At 37.7% G+C, this 18,374-nt stretch overlaps 3 protein-coding genes across 8 annotated transcripts; 1 reads left to right on the forward strand and 2 right to left on the reverse strand.

The window, feature by feature from the left end:
* Positions 1 to 1,186: 1,186 nt before the first annotated feature.
* On the reverse strand, positions 1,187 to 7,104 carry stk16 (serine/threonine kinase 16). Of its 2 annotated transcripts, none has more exons than XM_063881806.1 (8): positions 7,042 to 7,104; positions 6,517 to 6,641; positions 5,945 to 6,164; positions 5,733 to 5,866; positions 4,983 to 5,070; positions 4,348 to 4,476; positions 4,092 to 4,213; positions 1,187 to 3,646 (listed from the first exon to the last, which is right to left on the reverse strand). In XM_063881806.1, the coding sequence occupies exons 1-8, from the start codon at positions 7,096 to 7,098 to the stop codon at positions 3,508 to 3,510; spliced, it is 1,014 nt and encodes a 337-aa protein (XP_063737876.1). In that variant the 5' UTR covers positions 7,099 to 7,104; the 3' UTR covers positions 1,187 to 3,507. The 2 variants fall into 2 exon arrangements, with proteins under 2 accessions (XP_063737876.1, XP_063737877.1); XM_063881807.1 differs by having other exon boundaries at positions 7,010 to 7,096.
* An 840-nt stretch (positions 7,105 to 7,944) lies between these two features.
* LOC134863109 (PEST proteolytic signal-containing nuclear protein-like) lies at positions 7,945 to 11,156 on the forward strand. 2 transcript variants are annotated; one of them, XM_063881379.1, is made up of 5 exons: positions 7,945 to 8,063; positions 9,107 to 9,336; positions 9,590 to 9,661; positions 9,748 to 9,803; positions 9,948 to 11,156. In XM_063881379.1, the coding sequence occupies exons 1-5, from the start codon at positions 8,018 to 8,020 to the stop codon at positions 10,057 to 10,059; spliced, it is 516 nt and encodes a 171-aa protein (XP_063737449.1). In that variant the 5' UTR covers positions 7,945 to 8,017; the 3' UTR covers positions 10,060 to 11,156. The 2 variants fall into 2 exon arrangements, with proteins under 2 accessions (XP_063737449.1, XP_063737450.1); XM_063881380.1 differs by having other exon boundaries at positions 7,953 to 8,063; positions 9,110 to 9,336.
* Positions 11,157 to 11,162: 6 nt separating this feature from the next.
* LOC134863108 (interleukin-18 receptor accessory protein-like) lies at positions 11,163 to 17,606 on the reverse strand. 4 transcript variants are annotated; one of them, XM_063881374.1, is made up of 12 exons: positions 17,367 to 17,606; positions 17,033 to 17,219; positions 16,301 to 16,460; positions 16,035 to 16,206; positions 15,202 to 15,264; positions 14,987 to 15,110; positions 14,670 to 14,824; positions 14,030 to 14,167; positions 13,524 to 13,631; positions 13,296 to 13,430; positions 12,992 to 13,107; positions 11,163 to 12,012 (listed from the first exon to the last, which is right to left on the reverse strand). In XM_063881374.1, the coding sequence occupies exons 1-12, from the start codon at positions 17,452 to 17,454 to the stop codon at positions 11,773 to 11,775; spliced, it is 1,686 nt and encodes a 561-aa protein (XP_063737444.1). In that variant the 5' UTR covers positions 17,455 to 17,606; the 3' UTR covers positions 11,163 to 11,772. The 4 variants fall into 4 exon arrangements, with proteins under 4 accessions (XP_063737444.1, XP_063737447.1, XP_063737445.1 ...); XM_063881377.1 differs by having other exon boundaries at positions 17,033 to 17,136; positions 17,367 to 17,598; XM_063881375.1 differs by lacking the exon at positions 14,030 to 14,167.
* Between the last annotated feature and the right edge of the window lie 768 nt (positions 17,607 to 18,374).

Raw genomic sequence — 18,374 nt, forward strand, 5'->3', positions numbered from 1 at the left:
TATTTAAAACCTCTACGTAACCATTGTATACCCAAATGCGTTAGAAACAACACTCCATATCAGTTTACTCAATCATTTTCATATTTAAATGTGAGTTCAAGGAATAAATGTCAGCCTTATAATTTGTACTACTTTATGAAGACAAAGTTTAATGGACAACCGTGGATTTTTGAAAATGTACCTTTTTTGCCCATGGTTAATTAACATTTGCATTAGTTAGACCATACACAATAGCCATTGTTTTTTGGGGTGTTGAGTGATGCAAACCGACAAGCCACTCTTCTAGATCCGACTAAAGCTTTTGGAACTTGGCTGTAAATTTGGCCCCAGTAGCATTACTGAGGTCGGGCAAAGAAATCTGGTCGACTTTTGATTTCACCCCTAAAAAGGTGTTAGATAGTTTAAGCCAGGACTCAGAGCGGGACAGTAAAGTTATTCGACACAAAACTGTAACATAAGTTCCTTATGAAACGGAGTGACAGACATTGTCTTGTTAGAGCAGTAAAGGGTCATTCCCAAACTGTTTCCTCAAAGCTAAAGGCACAGTATTGTCTTAAAAACTCTCTAATTATTATTTCTTTATGGTAAATAAGTGAGGGAATATGGAAATTACAGATTATTTTTACGGAACCTTGTCACTCTGCAGTCCTATTCTGTGAGCTTCGCTGGATGATCGAGTCACAGCAGACCGGGGCAAATCTAAAAGGCAACGGTGGAATTGAACAAAGTACATTTACTCCAGTCCTGACCCGACATACACATTTCTGTTATTTATAATAGGACTCCAGATGTAGAAGTATAAAATAGAGCTTTAGTTAACAGTTACATATGAATTATTTCGATACAACACAGATGATCAGATATGATGCCCTGTTATTGATTCAATTACTTCAAATTACCTTGATCGATTCCAAAATAAAACGCTTCTTGCACATTAATGCATCAATAATAACACAGTTAATAACACTTTAGTTTTATGAATTATAAATACTTCATGCTTTCACTTGACAAACGTTATCAATGCCGGAGTTTTTTTTGGCACATAATATGCAATGGATTGTTTTACTATATTTCAGACAGAAATGATCTCCTCCTTCATAGCAATGAAGAAAATTGAGAAAATTACACTTTTGAAAGCATCCTCTGATGCTGCAACGTGACTGAGACAGCAGCTGTACAATCTCAATCAATGCTCTCCGAACACATTTTGTGTTTATTATGATGACTTTTTAGAGTATAGAGTGAAGAATACAGTTTGAGGACAAAATTAAATTGAAAATGGGTGTTATTATTTATCCTTTACTGTGCAATTAATGAGATGAAACAGAATTCAACAAATTTTCCATGAATATCTATGGAATCCATCAGCACTGTTAAAAAAAAACGGTCCTTTAGTTTACTACCTGTGTGGTATTATTATTAAAACAAAAAAAAAATCATCTTTCGACATTTTCAAACAGATTATTAAAAAGATTATATATTTAAACATTATGCCAATTCTCACTACAACAATGTAATGTAAAAGCATTAGGATTTTAGTTGTTCTAATGTGGTCCAATATCACTGCATCACAGGGCCACAAAAGCACCCACCTCAACTTAAATGCCCAAAGTATTATTTTATTAAATGATAGTTTTAAAAGATCAAGTGTGTAGAATTTAGAAGCACCTTGTGTTGAGGTTGCAGCAGATTGGTACTGAACAGATCTCCACTCTTAAGTATGTCGGAGAACTACTGTGAAAAATAAAAGCATGAAAGGCCCCCTCTAGAAAAAAAAAAGGGTGGTTTTCTGTTCAGGCCTACTGTGGAAATATGGCAATGCAACATTTGTGGAAGAGGATCCCTTATTATGTAGATATGAAGGGTGCCATTCAAAATATCACAAAAATCCCAGGTGATTTTACTGTAATGAAAACATTATAGTAAAGTATTATGTTTAATTTCTGCCAATAAATCCCCCTAAGTCCTACACACTTGTCCTTGAAAAAAAGGTAGAGGTTGACTACTTCAGACAATTAAAAATATGGGTAAACCCTGAGAGAACAAAATAGTGACACCTCATTTCACACTTGACAGGAAACTCAGAATTTACCACATGTAGAGCAGAAATGGAAAATATATATTTTTAAACAATACAGTGAAAAGGTTTAACTGCAATGTGGATATTACCAATAAAAAATAAAAAGGAAAATTCCTTAAAGTGATTAAAAGTTCATCCTGTATCACTAAAGTATAGTTACAGTAACACCTGACCCGTACACATACACTCTTTGTTGTGTTTTACAAAAGAGCCTCTTCACACATCATCAGCCGTACAGACAGAAACATCTTCATGTCAGTATGTGGCGCCGGGGTCTGTGATGGTGGAGCACCACTGTGTGGTTAAATGCAGCATTGCAGGTGGGGAGCATTCCGCCCCAGTCCCAGTGGAAACAAACAGTACGAGTTAAAGTGAGGAGAAAAGCTGAAGGCAAAGTTGTATATTTGTGACAACAGCACACAAGCGTAACACAAGAAACACTCAGGAATTAAGATTTAAAAAATAAAAAGGAAGTGGGCTGTTTCCGTCTTTGTAGGGAATGAAAACAGATACGTATGGAACCTGGGTAGCTTTCATCCAGCACACAGCTTGGCAAAGATTTTGTGTCATCCCTTTTTCTTATTAAATACACAAACTTAAGACAAACACTTTTTAAACTAATATTCAGAAATTAGAACAATTGGATAGGCTAAGATTAGCATAGAGACTGAAATCAGAGGGTAACAGCTAGCCTCGCTCAATCTAAAATTATGGAATTCTGGCATACCAGCACATCTAAAGCTCACCAATTACCCCGCTATGTCTTGTTTGTTTAATCCATACAGAAGAAAAAATAAATAAATACAATAACGCCTATATTATTATTATTATTATTTTCAGTTTTTTGTACAGATGTACAATGTATTACATGATGAGGAGTTTGTTAAGTGCTTGTCGGCAGATGTTTTACATTCAGACAGCATCAGGCTAGCTGTTCAGCCCTCTTTACAGTCATTAAGCAAAGCTGAGCTAACAGACTGGCTCCAGTTTTAAATTTAACGGACAGATGTGAGAATGGTTTCTGTCCGATCATGCAGCTCCTGGAGAAAGCAATAAGGGTATTTTGCACAATGTCAAACTATCCCTTTAAAGCTACAAAGTAAAGCTGGTTTGAGTTAGAAGCACATTTCAACCTTGCTAAGAGCACTATATTGCAGGTTGAAAACACATTTAAGGCCCTTCAGATTCTTCAGATCAGGTCTATTACTACTACAGGAGTCCACTGCTAGAGGCAGGCTGGATCTTAGGATACAAACTAAAGGCTAAAACTGTTGCCGAGCTCCCCGAGCTGAGTGAACATCAGCGCCCCAACTTTTATATTCAAGTCAATAAATTAAAGAAAAAAGTTTCTCAAGCTAAAAATAAAATATGTTCATTCATGTGTGCAAAGGTTTCCAGGACACCCACATCCAGTTCACCATGTAAGATCAGACCATGTTGGTTTGCATGTTGGGGCTGCAGCTCTGCAGATCCTGTACCTGGTCAAGAACCCAGTGGATGTTGGGTCTCTCCTGTGGATTGGACATCATTATGGAGCTCAGCAGCATCTTCAGGCCCTCCGAGTAACTGAGGACCAGGCAAACAGATATCAAATTAGAACTTAAGTCTGATCTGTATTTATTCCTACACCTATGACAGGCCTTTTTTTTTGGGCACTAAATTCAACAATAGGATGAGACTTTTCCTGGACAGAGTGGGGAAAAAAAACCTCAACGTAAAAAAAATGGCCCTACTTGTGTTTTAAGATTGCATTTTTTTTTAGATTAGACTAGATAGGGAATTATCATTAAATAACTACAGCTCTTTATCGCACGTGTAAATTGAGTTAGTTGTATGATTAGTAGTATTCAGAGTGTCCCTAAAATCAGTTACAACTACTTACTTTGGCTTACTTCTAGATAAAATGGAGAGGATTTCTTCCACCACTTTCTAGCCAATCACAGAAACGGATTCATCAACAGGACAGAGTCTTAAGTTCCAAAGAATGATGATGTTATATTCTGTGACTAACCTGCACGACTGTGGGATGGTCACTGGATTCTGGACAGCCAGGGCAACGCTGTCTCCCTTCTGAAATACCATGTCATACGGCCCCTCCAACATCATCATGCAGTAAAGCACACAGCCCAGTGACTGGAGGAGAAATGGTCAGCAAATTATCCACAGTAACATTAGCACCTTGTTTCAGAGGCTTACTGAGGTCACTCAAGAGAAAAAAAGCACGATACAAAAACAAGCCCAAAGGATAGAAGATAAAAAGTATTTACCCAGATATCAGTTCTCTCATCTATAATGCAGTGGCTCTCTACATTGAAGAGTTCAGGAGCCCTGTAAGAAATGGTACACCGCTGCGCTGCCCAGTCCTGTATGGTCATGGCCTCTCTGGTTCCTCGAACCTGAAGTTAGGACACTTTCATTACATTCATCGCAGAGCCGGAGTCCTTAGAAGGCCTAATGTTTAGAAGATAAGCCTTCAAAACATAAAACATCTTTATGCATGCATACATACATACATACATACATACATACATACATACATACATACATACATACATACATACATACATACATACATACATACATAAACATGGAAAATACAAAAAGCTCAAGTCTGTATTCTTTGAAAATTAGAGACAAAATCCAGTAGCTGTTCATTTCAAAGATTTTTGGAACATAGATACATGTACATAGGTTTAGATTGAAAAATGTTACTAAGAAATACTCAGCAATGTTTAACACTACTATTCCACTTAGTTTTTTCAATATCAACAGTCAAAACATAAAGTAATGCACTTTGTTCTTACACAGTCAGTTAAACTAACAAACTATTTTTGACTTTGGTGTTGGATCCAAAAGAGATGAGTAAAATATTACAAACTCATCAAAGACATTGTGCCCTTACCTCAATCCTGGCACGGTTCATGGAGCCCAGGTCCATCAAAAGCGGTCTATCATCCTCATCCAGAAGCACATTTGTCGGCTTCAGGTCTCTGGCAGATTAGAGCAGACACAGAATAGGTTCAGAGGTCTGCATTTCGATGGTATAAATAAAAAAATGGAACACACAAAAGCTACCTTTCTCAAAAGTCAGTAAATAACATGACTGATAACATAATTCATTGGCTAACATTACAATTGGCGATGGTAAGTTTAATGTTGTTGACAGTTGAATGACTAACTATGATATGCCGAATACTTTCATTTGGATATGAAATGTAAAACATTACACTAAGCCAAACACTGAGCATTTACACAAATACACTAATTGTTACTGTACATTTAGGGAACTGAACTTTTTTAATTGTAAGCAATTTTTATGACCTTATTTTGTCTCCCTATTACAGAGATTGATTGTTAATAAGAATGTATTAAAATGATCAGGTATTTCTGTTCTGGACAATTTGATAAGGTAGGCCTGTAGACATGCCGGGGCTGGTGTGGTGTAAATCCCTAGAGCATTTGAATAACCCTGAATGCCTGGGTCATGCAGCATCGGTTTCTTTTTTGATCACAGTGCAAGGTGCAACTACGATCAATAGGGACTCCAGCATTCCAAACGGACACTGGGGTGTCACCTCAAAACAGAGCAAGAGTTTATATGCTGGTCTTATACATGTAAATATTTGTTTCCATTTGTGTGTAGAAAGATTACCTGTGTGCATAGCCTTTCTCGTGCATGGCCTTGAGTCCAGAGCAGATACCACGAAAGATTTGCAAAATCTGTTTTTCAGGCATCAGGTTTCCCTTGTCCCGTAGCTTCTCCAAAACAGACCACAGGCTGCCTTTCTGTTCACACAAACAAATCAGCATCAGATTATTTCTCAAAGGGTTTTTTGGGTAAGACACACTGTTGCACCAACTTACTCCAATATACGGCAGCAGTAACCAGGCTTCAGTCTTGCCTCCACGATCAACAAAGGTGTGCGCAACCAGGCTTAAGATGTTGTTGTGATTAAATATCTGATGCATCTCCATCTCTGTCTGTGCCTCCTGGCGGCCTTCACGGTCATGGCACAGGATCTTCTTAAGAGCGTAGAAGCGCCCATCCTTTGCCCCCTCTACCAGGTCAACATAACTGAACCCCCTGAGGAGAGGACACAGAAGAACAAATAGTTATTCATTGGGGTTTGAAAGAAAAGGCTTAATTTTTTTATACTCTCAACAAATCCTAAAAAAATCATCAATCCATTATGTCTAAGCCTTTGTTTCTAACAAAAACATCAATATTTGAAAACAGGTCACACATTTACCAATTCACTTTAAAAGCCTATACATTTTCAAACAGCTCAGTGCAATTAGGTATTTCAGGCTTTGGCTTGTAGGATCCATTGATTTTTTATCTTTTTATAGGATTTGTTGACAATCAAATGATCAATTCAGGTAAACTGCAATTAAGAGGAGTTTTTAAATGAAACAATATCTTAATGTTATATTACCCTTCGTCTAGTTTCTGGACAAAGTAATATTTTTTGTTATCAATGGTGAGGGAGCCACGGGAGCAAATACACAGGGTCTGCCCCATCTTGACTGGTACATTATTTAACGCCAAGCTTTTAAGGGCCTGTAAGAAAGAGGACAAACAAAAGTTATTTGAGAGAAACAGCATGACAGATAAATACAAACAATTATGCAATGTTGCTCACTAGATAAGCATTCATTTTCAAAAACAAACTGTAAGATAACCTTGTGGTCAGATGTAGAGAAACACACGGTAAGACTTACAAGTGTCAACAAACGTTAGCTAACATAGCACATCACACATATCTAACGTAAACGTAGCAACATGCTAACAGCTACAATGCGACATTAACGTCGTTGTTTAACGTTAGCCCCAATAGTGGTGTAAGTTTAACTACCTGACACAATAAAAAGCTACACATAACAAGAAAACATACGATAAAATTGGTGGCTTAACGTATTGATTCTTACCAGCTAGCTGTCTGTTTACCAAATTAGCTTACTGTCATATCTCCCCCATCTTCTTCTTCTTCCTTTGTAATGGGTAAGCGAACAAGCATAAAGCGCTTTACCGCCACCTGCTGCTTCCGAGTGTGGACCAGAGGTTACGAAATGAGGTTACAAGTACAAAAAGGTACATTTATTAAAAAGGTTATAAGGTAATCAGACAAACGGAAATGTTGCCGTAGGCAAAACCATAAAAGAAAGTGTTCAAAGAGAGAGCACTTTCACTTGACATTTACCCAAAACATTTAGAAGATTATTAGCATCTGAAATGTTTGGATTAAGGTCGTTCCTAAAATGAATTATATATTTGAAGAATAAATCACCAGTGCCCAATAGGTAATGACAGCCAACCAGACCAACAACATATTAGCGTATTAACATTCAAAAACCATAATGTTAAAGATATTCCTCCTCCTTTTCCAAATGTGATGAAATGTTTGCAAACACTGTCATGAGACATCCAATGAAGCTACTAATGAACATTTCTATAGACTCAGGGTCCAAAAGATAATAGATTCAATAAAATAAATTATGTACTAAAGCATAATAAGAAATCTTGAAAATCAGTGACCTACAGGAAAGAAATCCTAAATTATGTCATGGTTATCGTGATATAAACTAACAAAGTACATTTACTGAAGTATACTTAAGTAACAGTAGTAGGATTTTGAAATACAAGATCTACATACTTTTTCAAACTCTGTTGGAACTGCAGAAGCCTACTAAAAGTCTCCGTAAACTTGCTGAGTTTTACCTAATAATATATGCTTTGAAGACACTAACACCATTATCAGACCATTTAGAAAGACTGACATTGAAGATTACTGGGAAAATATTGTATTTTTACAGTCCTTTTCAGGTTGGTGTCATTTGATACGTCTCTTTTCTTTTTCTTCTCTAACGTTCACCACACGTTTGTTCCACAGCGCTCGAAGAAGAGCAGTGGTCTAAAGTGGCAAGTTTCATAGAAGGATGGCGGATAACAAGCAAAACAGAAGGGCTTTCACCGATGACGGAGGTGATATTTGAGCTATTTTAACGTCTAAATGTGGTTGAGAAGTAATCAGTTATATCCATTAGCTTGCTTTGCTGCCTATATAATAAAACGTGCCCCAGCTAATTTCAGACCGAGTAAACGTGTGTGCAAATTCATCAAGCTAACTCAATGTTAGCTACATATCATCTGGCAGCTAATGCGCAGTGACAATTCGCGTTGCATAAACATGTCTTATTTAGCTTTTGGAAGCGTTGCTAACTGTATATTAACTATCGGGCTAACGTGATAAGTAAAGTTATATGAAGACAGGTCTCATGTTAGCATAGTAACCTGGTGTAAGCATAGCTATTATGCTAAAAGCTATAACTTCAAGTAGTTAGCGCAGGTAAACACCATGCTAGGGGTCCATGTATGTCTCATAGTGTCCTATGTTCTCCGGCTCAATTGTGTTTTAATATAACTTTAAGCAGACATGTCAAAAGTGGGTTGGTTTTTCTCCCAGGTCATATTCATTTAATGTTTCCCTGGGTCAGTATCCCCCCACATATCGTTACCGTTTATAGCCTACTAATGTCCTAAAACCTACGCACTCAAATTTGCGGCAGTTTTCTTGACTTTAGAATTTAATAACCCCATATTGGCTGAACAGATGTTGTATAAAAATTGAATTTGAAACAAACAATTCATTCTTATGCAATTTGAATGACGAATATAGCTTTTTAATAATTTCCTACAATGTTAATTTATATCAAGAACATAGGACCCTTGAAACATAGTGATGACCACCTATAAGTAACAGTGCTATTATTATCTGCTCTAAGATCATATCACCAAGTTAATATACACCCTAATAATGTAGGTAGGGGTTTGCACACACCATCCCTAATCCCCTACTTTTAAAAGAGTAAGTTAAATGCTACAAAGATGGTAAGAATCTAAAGTTTCCTTAGGTTGGTTGACGGCTAGACATGTAATATTAGCCACACAGGTAAAGGTGATGGCTTTTATTTTTCTCCGATTCCCAGAAAGCAGTTGTTCACCTTGTTGAGTTGTCTTGCCTCAAGCAGGGCCGCAGGAGGAGGGAGACAGAGTGAAAACTAAGCCTGTCTCTTGTAGCTCTGTGGGAGGAGAAGGTACCGCAGTCAAACGCAAATCCCAGCAACTCATACCTGAAGATGAGGACGATTCCTCTGAAGACTCACCAGCTCCCCCCAAAATCTCCAAGATAGGCTTTAGCATGACCAGTCCCATGGCGAAGAAGTCAAACCCCATATCCATCAAACTTGGAGCAACAGTGAGTGTTACATAAGGCATAATAATAACTGCTTATACTGCTTTAACATATACTTTTTGTATTTCTCCCTCATTGTAAGTGATGTTGAAACAAGTCCATGATGCCAGGGATTGAATTAATCATTTAAGTAAAAACAAAAAGCTATAAATCCCCAAATTTGTTATGTTCATCCGCTATTCTTTTGCATTGTATGAAGATGGTGAAGAAGTTGGACGTTTTTATTTGCAAATCTTGTATCCCCAATCTGTTCCAGAAACCCAAAGAGCCTGCACCTTCCGCACCTCCAAAAAAGTCAGGGCTGGCGTCTGTTTTTGACGAAGATGATGTAAGTGAAGTGTTCACACACACGTCGTAATGTCCTGGTTGTAAAAATCCTTTAAAAAATCCTTGAACTCTTCTCTTGCTATGCAGAGTGAACCTGAGGAGATGCCACCAGAAGCAAAGATGAGGATGAAGAACATTGGCAGGTATAAGTCACATATCAACATGGCCTACTTTACTACTAAAATTGTTCTATTAGCTTCAGCTCTTCAAATTATTATTTTTTTTTAAATGAAATGCTACATTTCACATTGAGTTATTGGAAGTGGCTAATCTCTTCTCTTTTTCAGAGAGACACCAACATCTGCAGGTCCAAATTCCTTCAACAAGGGCAAGCAGGGTTTCTCTGATCATAAAAAGCTTTGGGAGAGGAAGATGAAGGCCCAAGCAGACAATCTGTAAATGACATCAACCATTTGTGTCACTAGTTGATGATTGTGTATGGTTTAAACCATGTCGGAGATATCTATGAAGGATCAAATAATTCCTTGCTGCAGTTTTGACATCCTCTCAACTTTGTGGCAAGCTATGAATAATAAATAGTGACGTTTACATTTCTAACCACTAGTGGCTGATGTTACCTGAGAGGAAATGGATCAGTCTGTCAACCCTCTCTGATCAAGGGTGCCGACTGTGATACTGTAGATAAGGGATAAATACATTGGCCCGAATATAGTTTAAAATGTGCTTTCTGCCAGCTTCTTAAAAAAACTACAATCTAAGAGCCCTGATGCCCCTTTTGTGACATGCATGTTCAGACCTGAAGCTGGTAAGCTAGCTCTTACGGTCACTTGTTACATATTTGTAAGTGTGATATTGTTTTATTTTTCAATCCATAAAATGGGATTGTGTGTTGAGTTTATAGTCATCATATCAATGCTGTGTGCACAGCATTGATTAGAGCTGCAGATGTTTTTGTTCCTTTCATTTCTCAACACCATTGTACAACCCTTTTTTTCACCAGCTGTGCCCGCCATAGGCAGTTTGTCTGTTTTCTGTTCTGTTTGTTTGAGCTTTGGGCCAGTATTTCTGGGTTTGTTTACTCAATACTATATTTCTGTCTGTAACCAGTCTGGCCAAATGTGGCTTTGAACTTTTCTTATTTTCACATTGAAAGGACTGATACTGTTATTTGTGTGAAGACTGCCTTTAAAAGGATACCAGACTGCTGGTAATACTTATAGTAAATAATTTATGGGGGTTTAAACTGCAAGTAAGCAATGATTAGGTACTGGTAAAAACGTTTCCTCGCCACTTTTAAATCAGGAACCCCATGCTTCAGGTATATTACCACACTCCTTCTAGTTTAGATAAATAGGGTGACTCAGTGACTTCTCCTTTGCCTCCTTTTGGAAAATCCCCATAATCAGAAACTCTGTATTCCTCAGTGGGTTACCCGCCTGTAATGCTCCCCCAAATGGGTCACATTATTATCCAATGTTAAGACCTTTTGAATACATATCTATATAGTCAATCAAATAAAACAATTCGGAATGATATTTATTGTGTCAAATGTTTATTACTGACATGTATGTTGAGACGAGAAGATCTACAACTGACAGCAAGTCCACTGTTCTTAAACCTTTACAAACAGCCATATTAAAGGTAATATTATAGGTTATATTTTTATTATTGTTCTATGAACTATCAGAAATCCCTAATTCATTTAAATTGTAATGTTTAGTGCTGTATCAATAGGTAATTATTACTTACATTTCTGACTTAAACAGATAGAAATTAAAGATCAACATACACTCTTGTAAGTATGCAACAAATGGTGACTCACTTTTTCCCCTTGTTAAAAAAAATAAATAAATAAGGGTAAATAATTTGGTTTCCATACCAGCATGGAAAGTACTTGACTCATTTGTTCACTCTCGTCTTGCTTTGGCCTGCAACGTTTCCATGATTGCATATCCACTAATACAAGCTGCTTTATAAAATAAATGAAAATTTGAGAACAAAGTTCTTGAACACAAATAGTGGTAGCAAATCATCTTTATGTCAAATCATGTCGGGGAAGAGATGAGTTTTGTTTTGAAACAAAATTTTGAACTGAGCCATGTTGGTTTTCAAAAAGCTCACTTGAAAATGAAACAGATCACTTTTGAGTGTTTATTGTCCCTGCATGAGGGAAACCATGTTCACTCTTTGACTGGGTATGGCCTTCCTCAGAGACCTCCAGAAGCTGCTGGTTGTCCTGGCAGTTTTGCCTGAGCTCCAGTCCAGACTGGGAAGCACCTTCAGGGCCCTTTGGACCAGTGCTGGCAGCGGGGGGTCTTGCTGGACAAGGGCTGCTGAGTCTCTAGTGGTCCAAATCAGCAGGAGTTTAAGGGTATTGTTTTGCAGCAATGCCTTAGATATGAAACGAATAGCAAATCAGTCATTAGTTGTGTTTTGAACAATGTCAGCAAAGATAAACTTAATATCTGATATACACTGCCCTGCCAAAAAAAGGTCACAAGCCTGTGGGAGCAGTGCTATGATCTGGGGTTGCTGCAGTTGGTCTGGTCTAGGTTCAGCAATGTTATGTGCCCAAATAATGAGGTCAGCTGACTACCTGAATATACTGAATGACCAGGTTATTCCATCAATGGATTTTTTCTTCCCTTTTGGCACGGGCATGTTCCAAGATGACAATGCCAGGATCCATTGGGCTCAAATTGTGAAAGAGTTGTTCAGGGAGCATGAGACATAATTTTCACACATGGATTGGCCCCCACAGAGTCCAGACCTGAACCCGATTGAGAATCTTTGGGATGTGCTGGAGAATACTTTGCACAGTGGTCCGAATCTCCCGTCATCAATATAAGATTAAAAAAAAGTTAATGCAACACAGAAATAAATGTTGTGAAATTGCAGAAGCTTGTGGAAATGATGCTACAGTGAATGCATGCCGTAATCAAAGCTAAAGGCGGTCCAACGAATATTAGAGTGTGACCTTTTTTTAGTCCGAACAGTGTATTTCAATTTCCTCCATGCAGCCTGATGATGGTGTTTATATTAGTTGTAAAATGTTTGCGGGTTGTCAGGAAACATCCTGTGCCTCGATGCAAGAGAATCCCACTCAACTGCTGTATGATTACAGAGTTGTTTGTGTAAATAATGTGCATTGATAATATAAAACAATATCTATTATATTATGTTGGCGTAATTACATTAAATAGCTAAAAGTGATGCCTCCACATTATCTTGCAATTCTGTGGGACCAAGTTGCATAGTTTTCGGGAAAAAAAAGATATTTCACAGAATTTGGAAACTAAATTGGCTATGATAACTGTGGTATCCCTCGACGTGGGAATAATCTTCTCCTTTCTGTGAGTTTGAGGTCTACCTTGATTCCTGATTCCAGCACAAACACAGCATTGCTGTTGGACAGATAGTCAGCTGACAAGACACAGATCAGCATCTGACTTTTGCTTATAGCAAGGACAACATCATTTGTGTATGCTGCAATAGAAAGAGGAAACCATCAGGGACCCTTGAGGTCTTCACACACACACATGCACACACACACACTCACGCACACGCACACGCACACACACACACACACACACACACACACACACACACACACACACACACACACACACACACACACACACACACACACACACATACACAGTTAATTCTCTGACCTCCTCCAGGAAGAATGTCTCTCTCCAGCAGACACAGGCGATACCCCCACTGGTCCTCTAACACTTGGGGTAGCAGCACTTCTAATGTAGATCTACCCTCCTCAGTGTACAGCAGATCCATGCTGGATAAACATGCTGCCAAAAGTGGTAAATGTTCATTTGACTTACCGATCTAGTTTTAAAAAAAAAATGAAATTCAGATATCATACACTGAATGTGTAGGCTTACCTTCCTTATTTTTATAAGGTCCCTCCTGTAAGGAAATGGTCAAAGCTCCCTCCAAATTTGCAGATGGGCTCCGTACAAACGACAGAAACACATCAAACTCTTTCTCATCTGATTAGTAGTGGACGACATGAAAGAAAACCATTAGATTTGGAAACCTGGGTTCTGCATGTATTTTCATTCCAGTACATTCACTGGATGAAGATGGGGATTTCAAATTGTGTTTCAGTACCTTTATATATGTAATGCTTATAGGGTTGTAGCGATGACATACAAAGAACATCTTCACTTTGTGGTTGAGCTAGAACTAAACCCATATGTAGAGGAGCTGTGTTGTACGTGTGTGTGTGTGTGTGTGTGTGTGTGTGTGTGTGTGTGTGTGTGTGTGTGTGTGTGTGTGTGTGTGTGTGTGTGTGTGTGTGTGTGGGTGTGTGTGTGTGTGTGTGTTTGTGTGAGTGTGTGTGTTTGTGTGAGTGTGTTTGTGTGTGTGCTTGTGTCTGCATTCTGACCCTTGTCATGATTTCCTTGTTGTACATGAGATCTGTAGAGAATCTGTATTTCCAACCATTTCACATGCAAGATGATTCCTAGTCCAGCTATCAGCAGCAAAGATGCAAATGGATACCCAACCAGCGATGGCAAATTCACTGAAACCCAGTCAAAAATGTGCACATGCCTTCAGATAAGCAATGTTGGTCACTGAAAACTAGCATGGAAACTTATATGTTATCACCCTATGAAATTGGTTTGATAAACTTGTTATCAAACAAACTTGGATCCTGTTTGATAAACTTGTTATCTAGCAGTTACTCATTTTCAGAATCAACCACATGAGATGGTGATGGTTTAGGTTGTATTGCTTCTGATATTTATGATATAAATAGCTGTATCCTGCGAGATGGAACCAGTGGTAAATTTCAAGCATAGTCAAGTGATCCTTTGTAAATATAAACATATTGGCATATTTGAATGTTGCCTAATGAAACCTATTTTAAATTAGGTTGCCTTATGGTTTGGTTACATTTTTCACAAATTGAAATTTTTCAGTTTGAGAATTGTGTGTTTTTGAGGTTGAGGTTACAATGTAATGACAAAATGTATTATGACTAAGTACAATAGAACCATAAAAAGACAATAATTTAAAAATACCTTTCGTTTTCTCCTTGAGCTTGATTGTGACAGAGCTGTTTCCGACACTGTTTATGGCGATGCAGGTATATGTGTGGTTCAAGTGTTGTAGAGTCACCTTTTCTATGATAGTGCTTCGGGAGACCTTGATCTCTGTAGCTATCACTGTCTCCTCTCTGAATCACAGAAATCATTTGCGTTCCCTTGCATCATAATGAACACTAATCATGCAAACCAAGCTGTCATTATTTGTACACTGTTGCAGAATGATACATTTACAAGACCCCTTGTGCTGCATAATAAACTAAAAACATTGAAAAGGGACTGCAATGACTTACTCTTGCTCCTCCATGGGTAGTAGAGTCATATTCTCCAGGTTTCCACCGTAATTAATGTACCATTGCACCAATAACCTTTTCTCAGTTGGAAAAAATACCTCACACACCAGAGTATGAGGCTGACCTGCAACGAGGACAAATACATGCTGTTAATACTCTAACGCAAAATGTCCTAATAAAAGTGGTACTACAAATACATAATTATAGCACATTACCAAGCTCCACTTTCTGCGTCATGTTGCCCTTGGGAATCCTGGGAGGATAACTTACTGGTTCAGCTGTTTGGGAAATAAAGTCACTCATTTCATTGATCTATTTTGCTGTGTATCTGAGAAACTCTCTACAAATAAGATTTGAGCCAAATGTCTGAAAAAAACAAAAAAAACAACCCTTACATGTGTGAAAGGTATAAAGATTTTAAGGAAATCAAAGCCACACAGAAAGGAAGTGAAATAAAGATCTTAAACATGTCATTCTGCACAGTGGGGCAATGCTTGCAGTAACCACACAAAAAGATAGCAGCCTGCTGTGGAGGAAGCCTTGTGGTTTCTGTTTGCAGCCAGACAAAACATTTTTTACAGGGTGAGTATACCAGAATACTCTGAATTTGAAAAAGACATCCTTTAGTAAGTTCCTCTGTAAATGCTTGTAGCATTGTCATTTTTGTATTCATGTGTTTTATCATAATGCACCAAGAATGCAAATTAAGAAAGGCCTCATTTTATATTGTAAGTGGATCATGTCTACACTAATGTCCATAAATCCATCCAATATTTGTCGAGACGTCTCATTTACAAACATAAAGTGTCAACCTAATCATGGCACTGGAGTAAATGTCCTACGATCACTCATTGAAATCATTAAAATACATAATCTGGCAGCTACAAGTGTTTTTGAAAAGGTAAGGGGATCTAAATATTACTCTCTCTCTCTCTCTCTCTCTCTCTCTCTCTCTCTCTCACACACACACACACACACACACACACACACACACACACACACACACACACACACACACACACACACACACACACACACACACACTTACGTGCAACTCTGACACTAACAGCTCTCCTGAAGGTCCATGAGTGTCCTTGTTCAATTATCTTTCTGTCGCAGTAATATACACCAGTGTCCTCTCTGTAGACTACACAGAGATGTAACTGCCCAGTCTCATCAACACAGGTGTCTCGCTCTGGCACAGACACAGGTTTATGTCCCTGTGAAAAAACAAACCTGTTGTTTACTTTCGCATTGATTGATAGGTTTTCATTGTTAAAAAAATTGATAATCTTGTTAATGTGTGTATTGCACCTGGTACCAGATGACATCTGTGTTGTTACGACAGCTGACACCTGGGCAGGGCACCTTCCCACCTATATCCAGCTCCAGCACTACACTGCTCTCCTCCTGCTTGAAGCATTCCACACTGGCTTTTTCCACCACATGCAGGTAAAGGAAAAACTTGCTGCCACTGAACAGCAAGGACCTGAACACTTAATACAAGTTCAATCATGTGGTCCTCAGAAACAAAAGTTACTCTTGTTAAGTCGCTTTCCAAAAAGACTTTAGGACATGCATTTTTTCTTAAAGGTTTTACAAATATTAATTTAATAAACATAATATAGACAGAGCTGATTTAAGAGTTCACAAATATAATAGGAAAACTCATCTCTGATGCAATATTCACAAAAATTCACAAAATTGATCCCAACAAGTTTTTTTTAGTTACATATATTTCATTTACTATTTGGGTTAAATTAACAATTGATCAGTTGTTCTTTAGTTGTATTGCTTTTCATTCAACAGAGCATGAAATATTATAAATATATTTCTTAGTCAGGGGGTCGTCAGAATACATAATAGAAAATGGGTCACTTAAAGAAACTCAAATTCTACATTATTTTCTCCAATGCAATATCACAAAGGAAATAAGTAATTTCACCAATTGAGTACACAACTTGTTTTGAAGATATTAATACCAGGTGCATTCATTATAAAGAAAATGTATCAGACACATTAAAGGATAAAGACATGATCCTTTACCTTGAGTAATTTCCAGAATGTTTTGTTTCCACAGTGAAGTTCCTTTCACACGGGATGTCTTGATTTCCTTGACTTCCTTTTCCAGTCCTGGACCACACCATCTGCTTGTGATTGTTCGAAGATTTTATGCATGGCATCATGAAGATTTCCCCCTCCATAGCTCTGTAGTGCTGCTGCCACTGAACCGCTACAGAGAGTTGTGTTTTTAAATTATACATTCAAAAAGGGTCTGGGCGCCATTCACAAATACATGCATGCTTCTTTTTAAACACACATTTAAAGCAAAGGTTGTCAGCTGGTATTTTTGGAAACAATTCAAATTGAAATGAAATACCTGTTATTTTCACTTGGTGTTTTTTCCGACAGCATCCTTCCAAGAAAATGGGCAGGATCAAAAGCACAAGAATGTATCCTGCTTGCATTCTGTGTCTCTAAATCTTTTGAGACTGCTTGAGTATGTCAGTCATACTGCAGACCATATCAGTGCTCTTAGCCTTTCAACATGTTTTTCTGTGTATTACCCCTTTTCGGGTTCTAGGTATTTTCTTAATGTTTTGGCTTGAAAGTGTTCTCATCTCTTGTGCAGCTACATGAGGTGTGATATTTTCACAGTGTATGTAGATGTAGGAGGGATTTCCTGTTTGGTTATGACATTATATTTAACTAGAATCTGCTCTAACTTCGTCTTCCAGTGAATTGAAAACAACTTCCTAGCTGGGAGTTCTTTCACATTTTTCTTTGTTGCAATGGTTTACGTGTAAAGTGTCATAACATTTATAGAATTTTAAGCATTGACACTGACAATAAATGACAAGGCAGATTAGATAATGCCTTGAAGAAGACACTTAGATATATATCGGATGTTATACAATTCAGGTTAAAAAAATAATGGGAGACACAAAGTTAATTAACAGACCAAAATCGTGTGCATACTGCGTACTGTGGTAACTGGTGAAGAAAACCACAGTGTTTATAGCGCAAGAGCGTTTGCAACACTCAACACAGATAAGGGGATCTATGAAACTAAGAGAGGATAAACTGAAAATGTTCTGTGAAAATGTTTTGCAATATACTTAACCTACAATAAAAAAAATATTTCTTCTTTTTTTTATACTCGATCTTTATGTTAAGCTACAGTATGTTAGGCTTGTTAAGGAGGGAATTATCTCCTCATTTCCCTCTCAGAAAGAAAAACTAAAATATAGTTTTGGTCCCTACTTCCCTGGCTTTTACTCAGTGTTCTGTGTCTGCTCGACAGGAAGCGTACGATTTGGGTGCAGCATCTACATAAAGGTGACCATTTTAAATTATTCTTAAAAGAAATAAAGTGATTCACACAAAA

This window comes from Eleginops maclovinus, chromosome 4, assembly GCF_036324505.1.
Source record: "Eleginops maclovinus isolate JMC-PN-2008 ecotype Puerto Natales chromosome 4, JC_Emac_rtc_rv5, whole genome shotgun sequence".
Lineage (NCBI taxonomy): Eukaryota > Metazoa > Chordata > Actinopteri > Perciformes > Eleginopidae > Eleginops > Eleginops maclovinus.

Coding starts and splice junctions, on each gene's coding strand:
- stk16 (XM_063881806.1), bottom strand. CDS start 7,098: ATGCTTGTTCGCTTACCCATTACAAAGGAAGAAGAAGAAGATGGGGGA. Junction 6,165..6,516: donor GTCCAGAAACTAGACGAAGG/GTAATATAACAT, acceptor TCCTCTCCTCAG/GGGGTTCAGTTATGTTGACC. Junction 5,071..5,732: donor GAGAAAGGCTATGCACACAG/GTAATCTTTCTA, acceptor CTAATCTGCCAG/AGACCTGAAGCCGACAAATG.
- LOC134863109 (XM_063881379.1), top strand. CDS start 8,018: ATGGCGGATAACAAGCAAAACAGAAGGGCTTTCACCGATGACGGAG. Junction 9,337..9,589: donor CCATCAAACTTGGAGCAACA/GTGAGTGTTACA, acceptor AATCTGTTCCAG/AAACCCAAAGAGCCTGCACC. Junction 9,804..9,947: donor AGGATGAAGAACATTGGCAG/GTATAAGTCACA, acceptor TCTCTTTTTCAG/AGAGACACCAACATCTGCAG.
- LOC134863108 (XM_063881374.1), bottom strand. CDS start 17,454: ATGCAAGCAGGATACATTCTTGTGCTTTTGATCCTGCCCATTTTCTTG. Junction 16,461..17,032: donor CATTCTGGAAATTACTCAAG/GTAAAGGATCAT, acceptor CTTGCTGTTCAG/TGGCAGCAAGTTTTTCCTTT. Junction 12,013..12,991: donor TGCTGGAATCAGGAATCAAG/GTAGACCTCAAA, acceptor TTCATATCTAAG/GCATTGCTGCAAAACAATAC.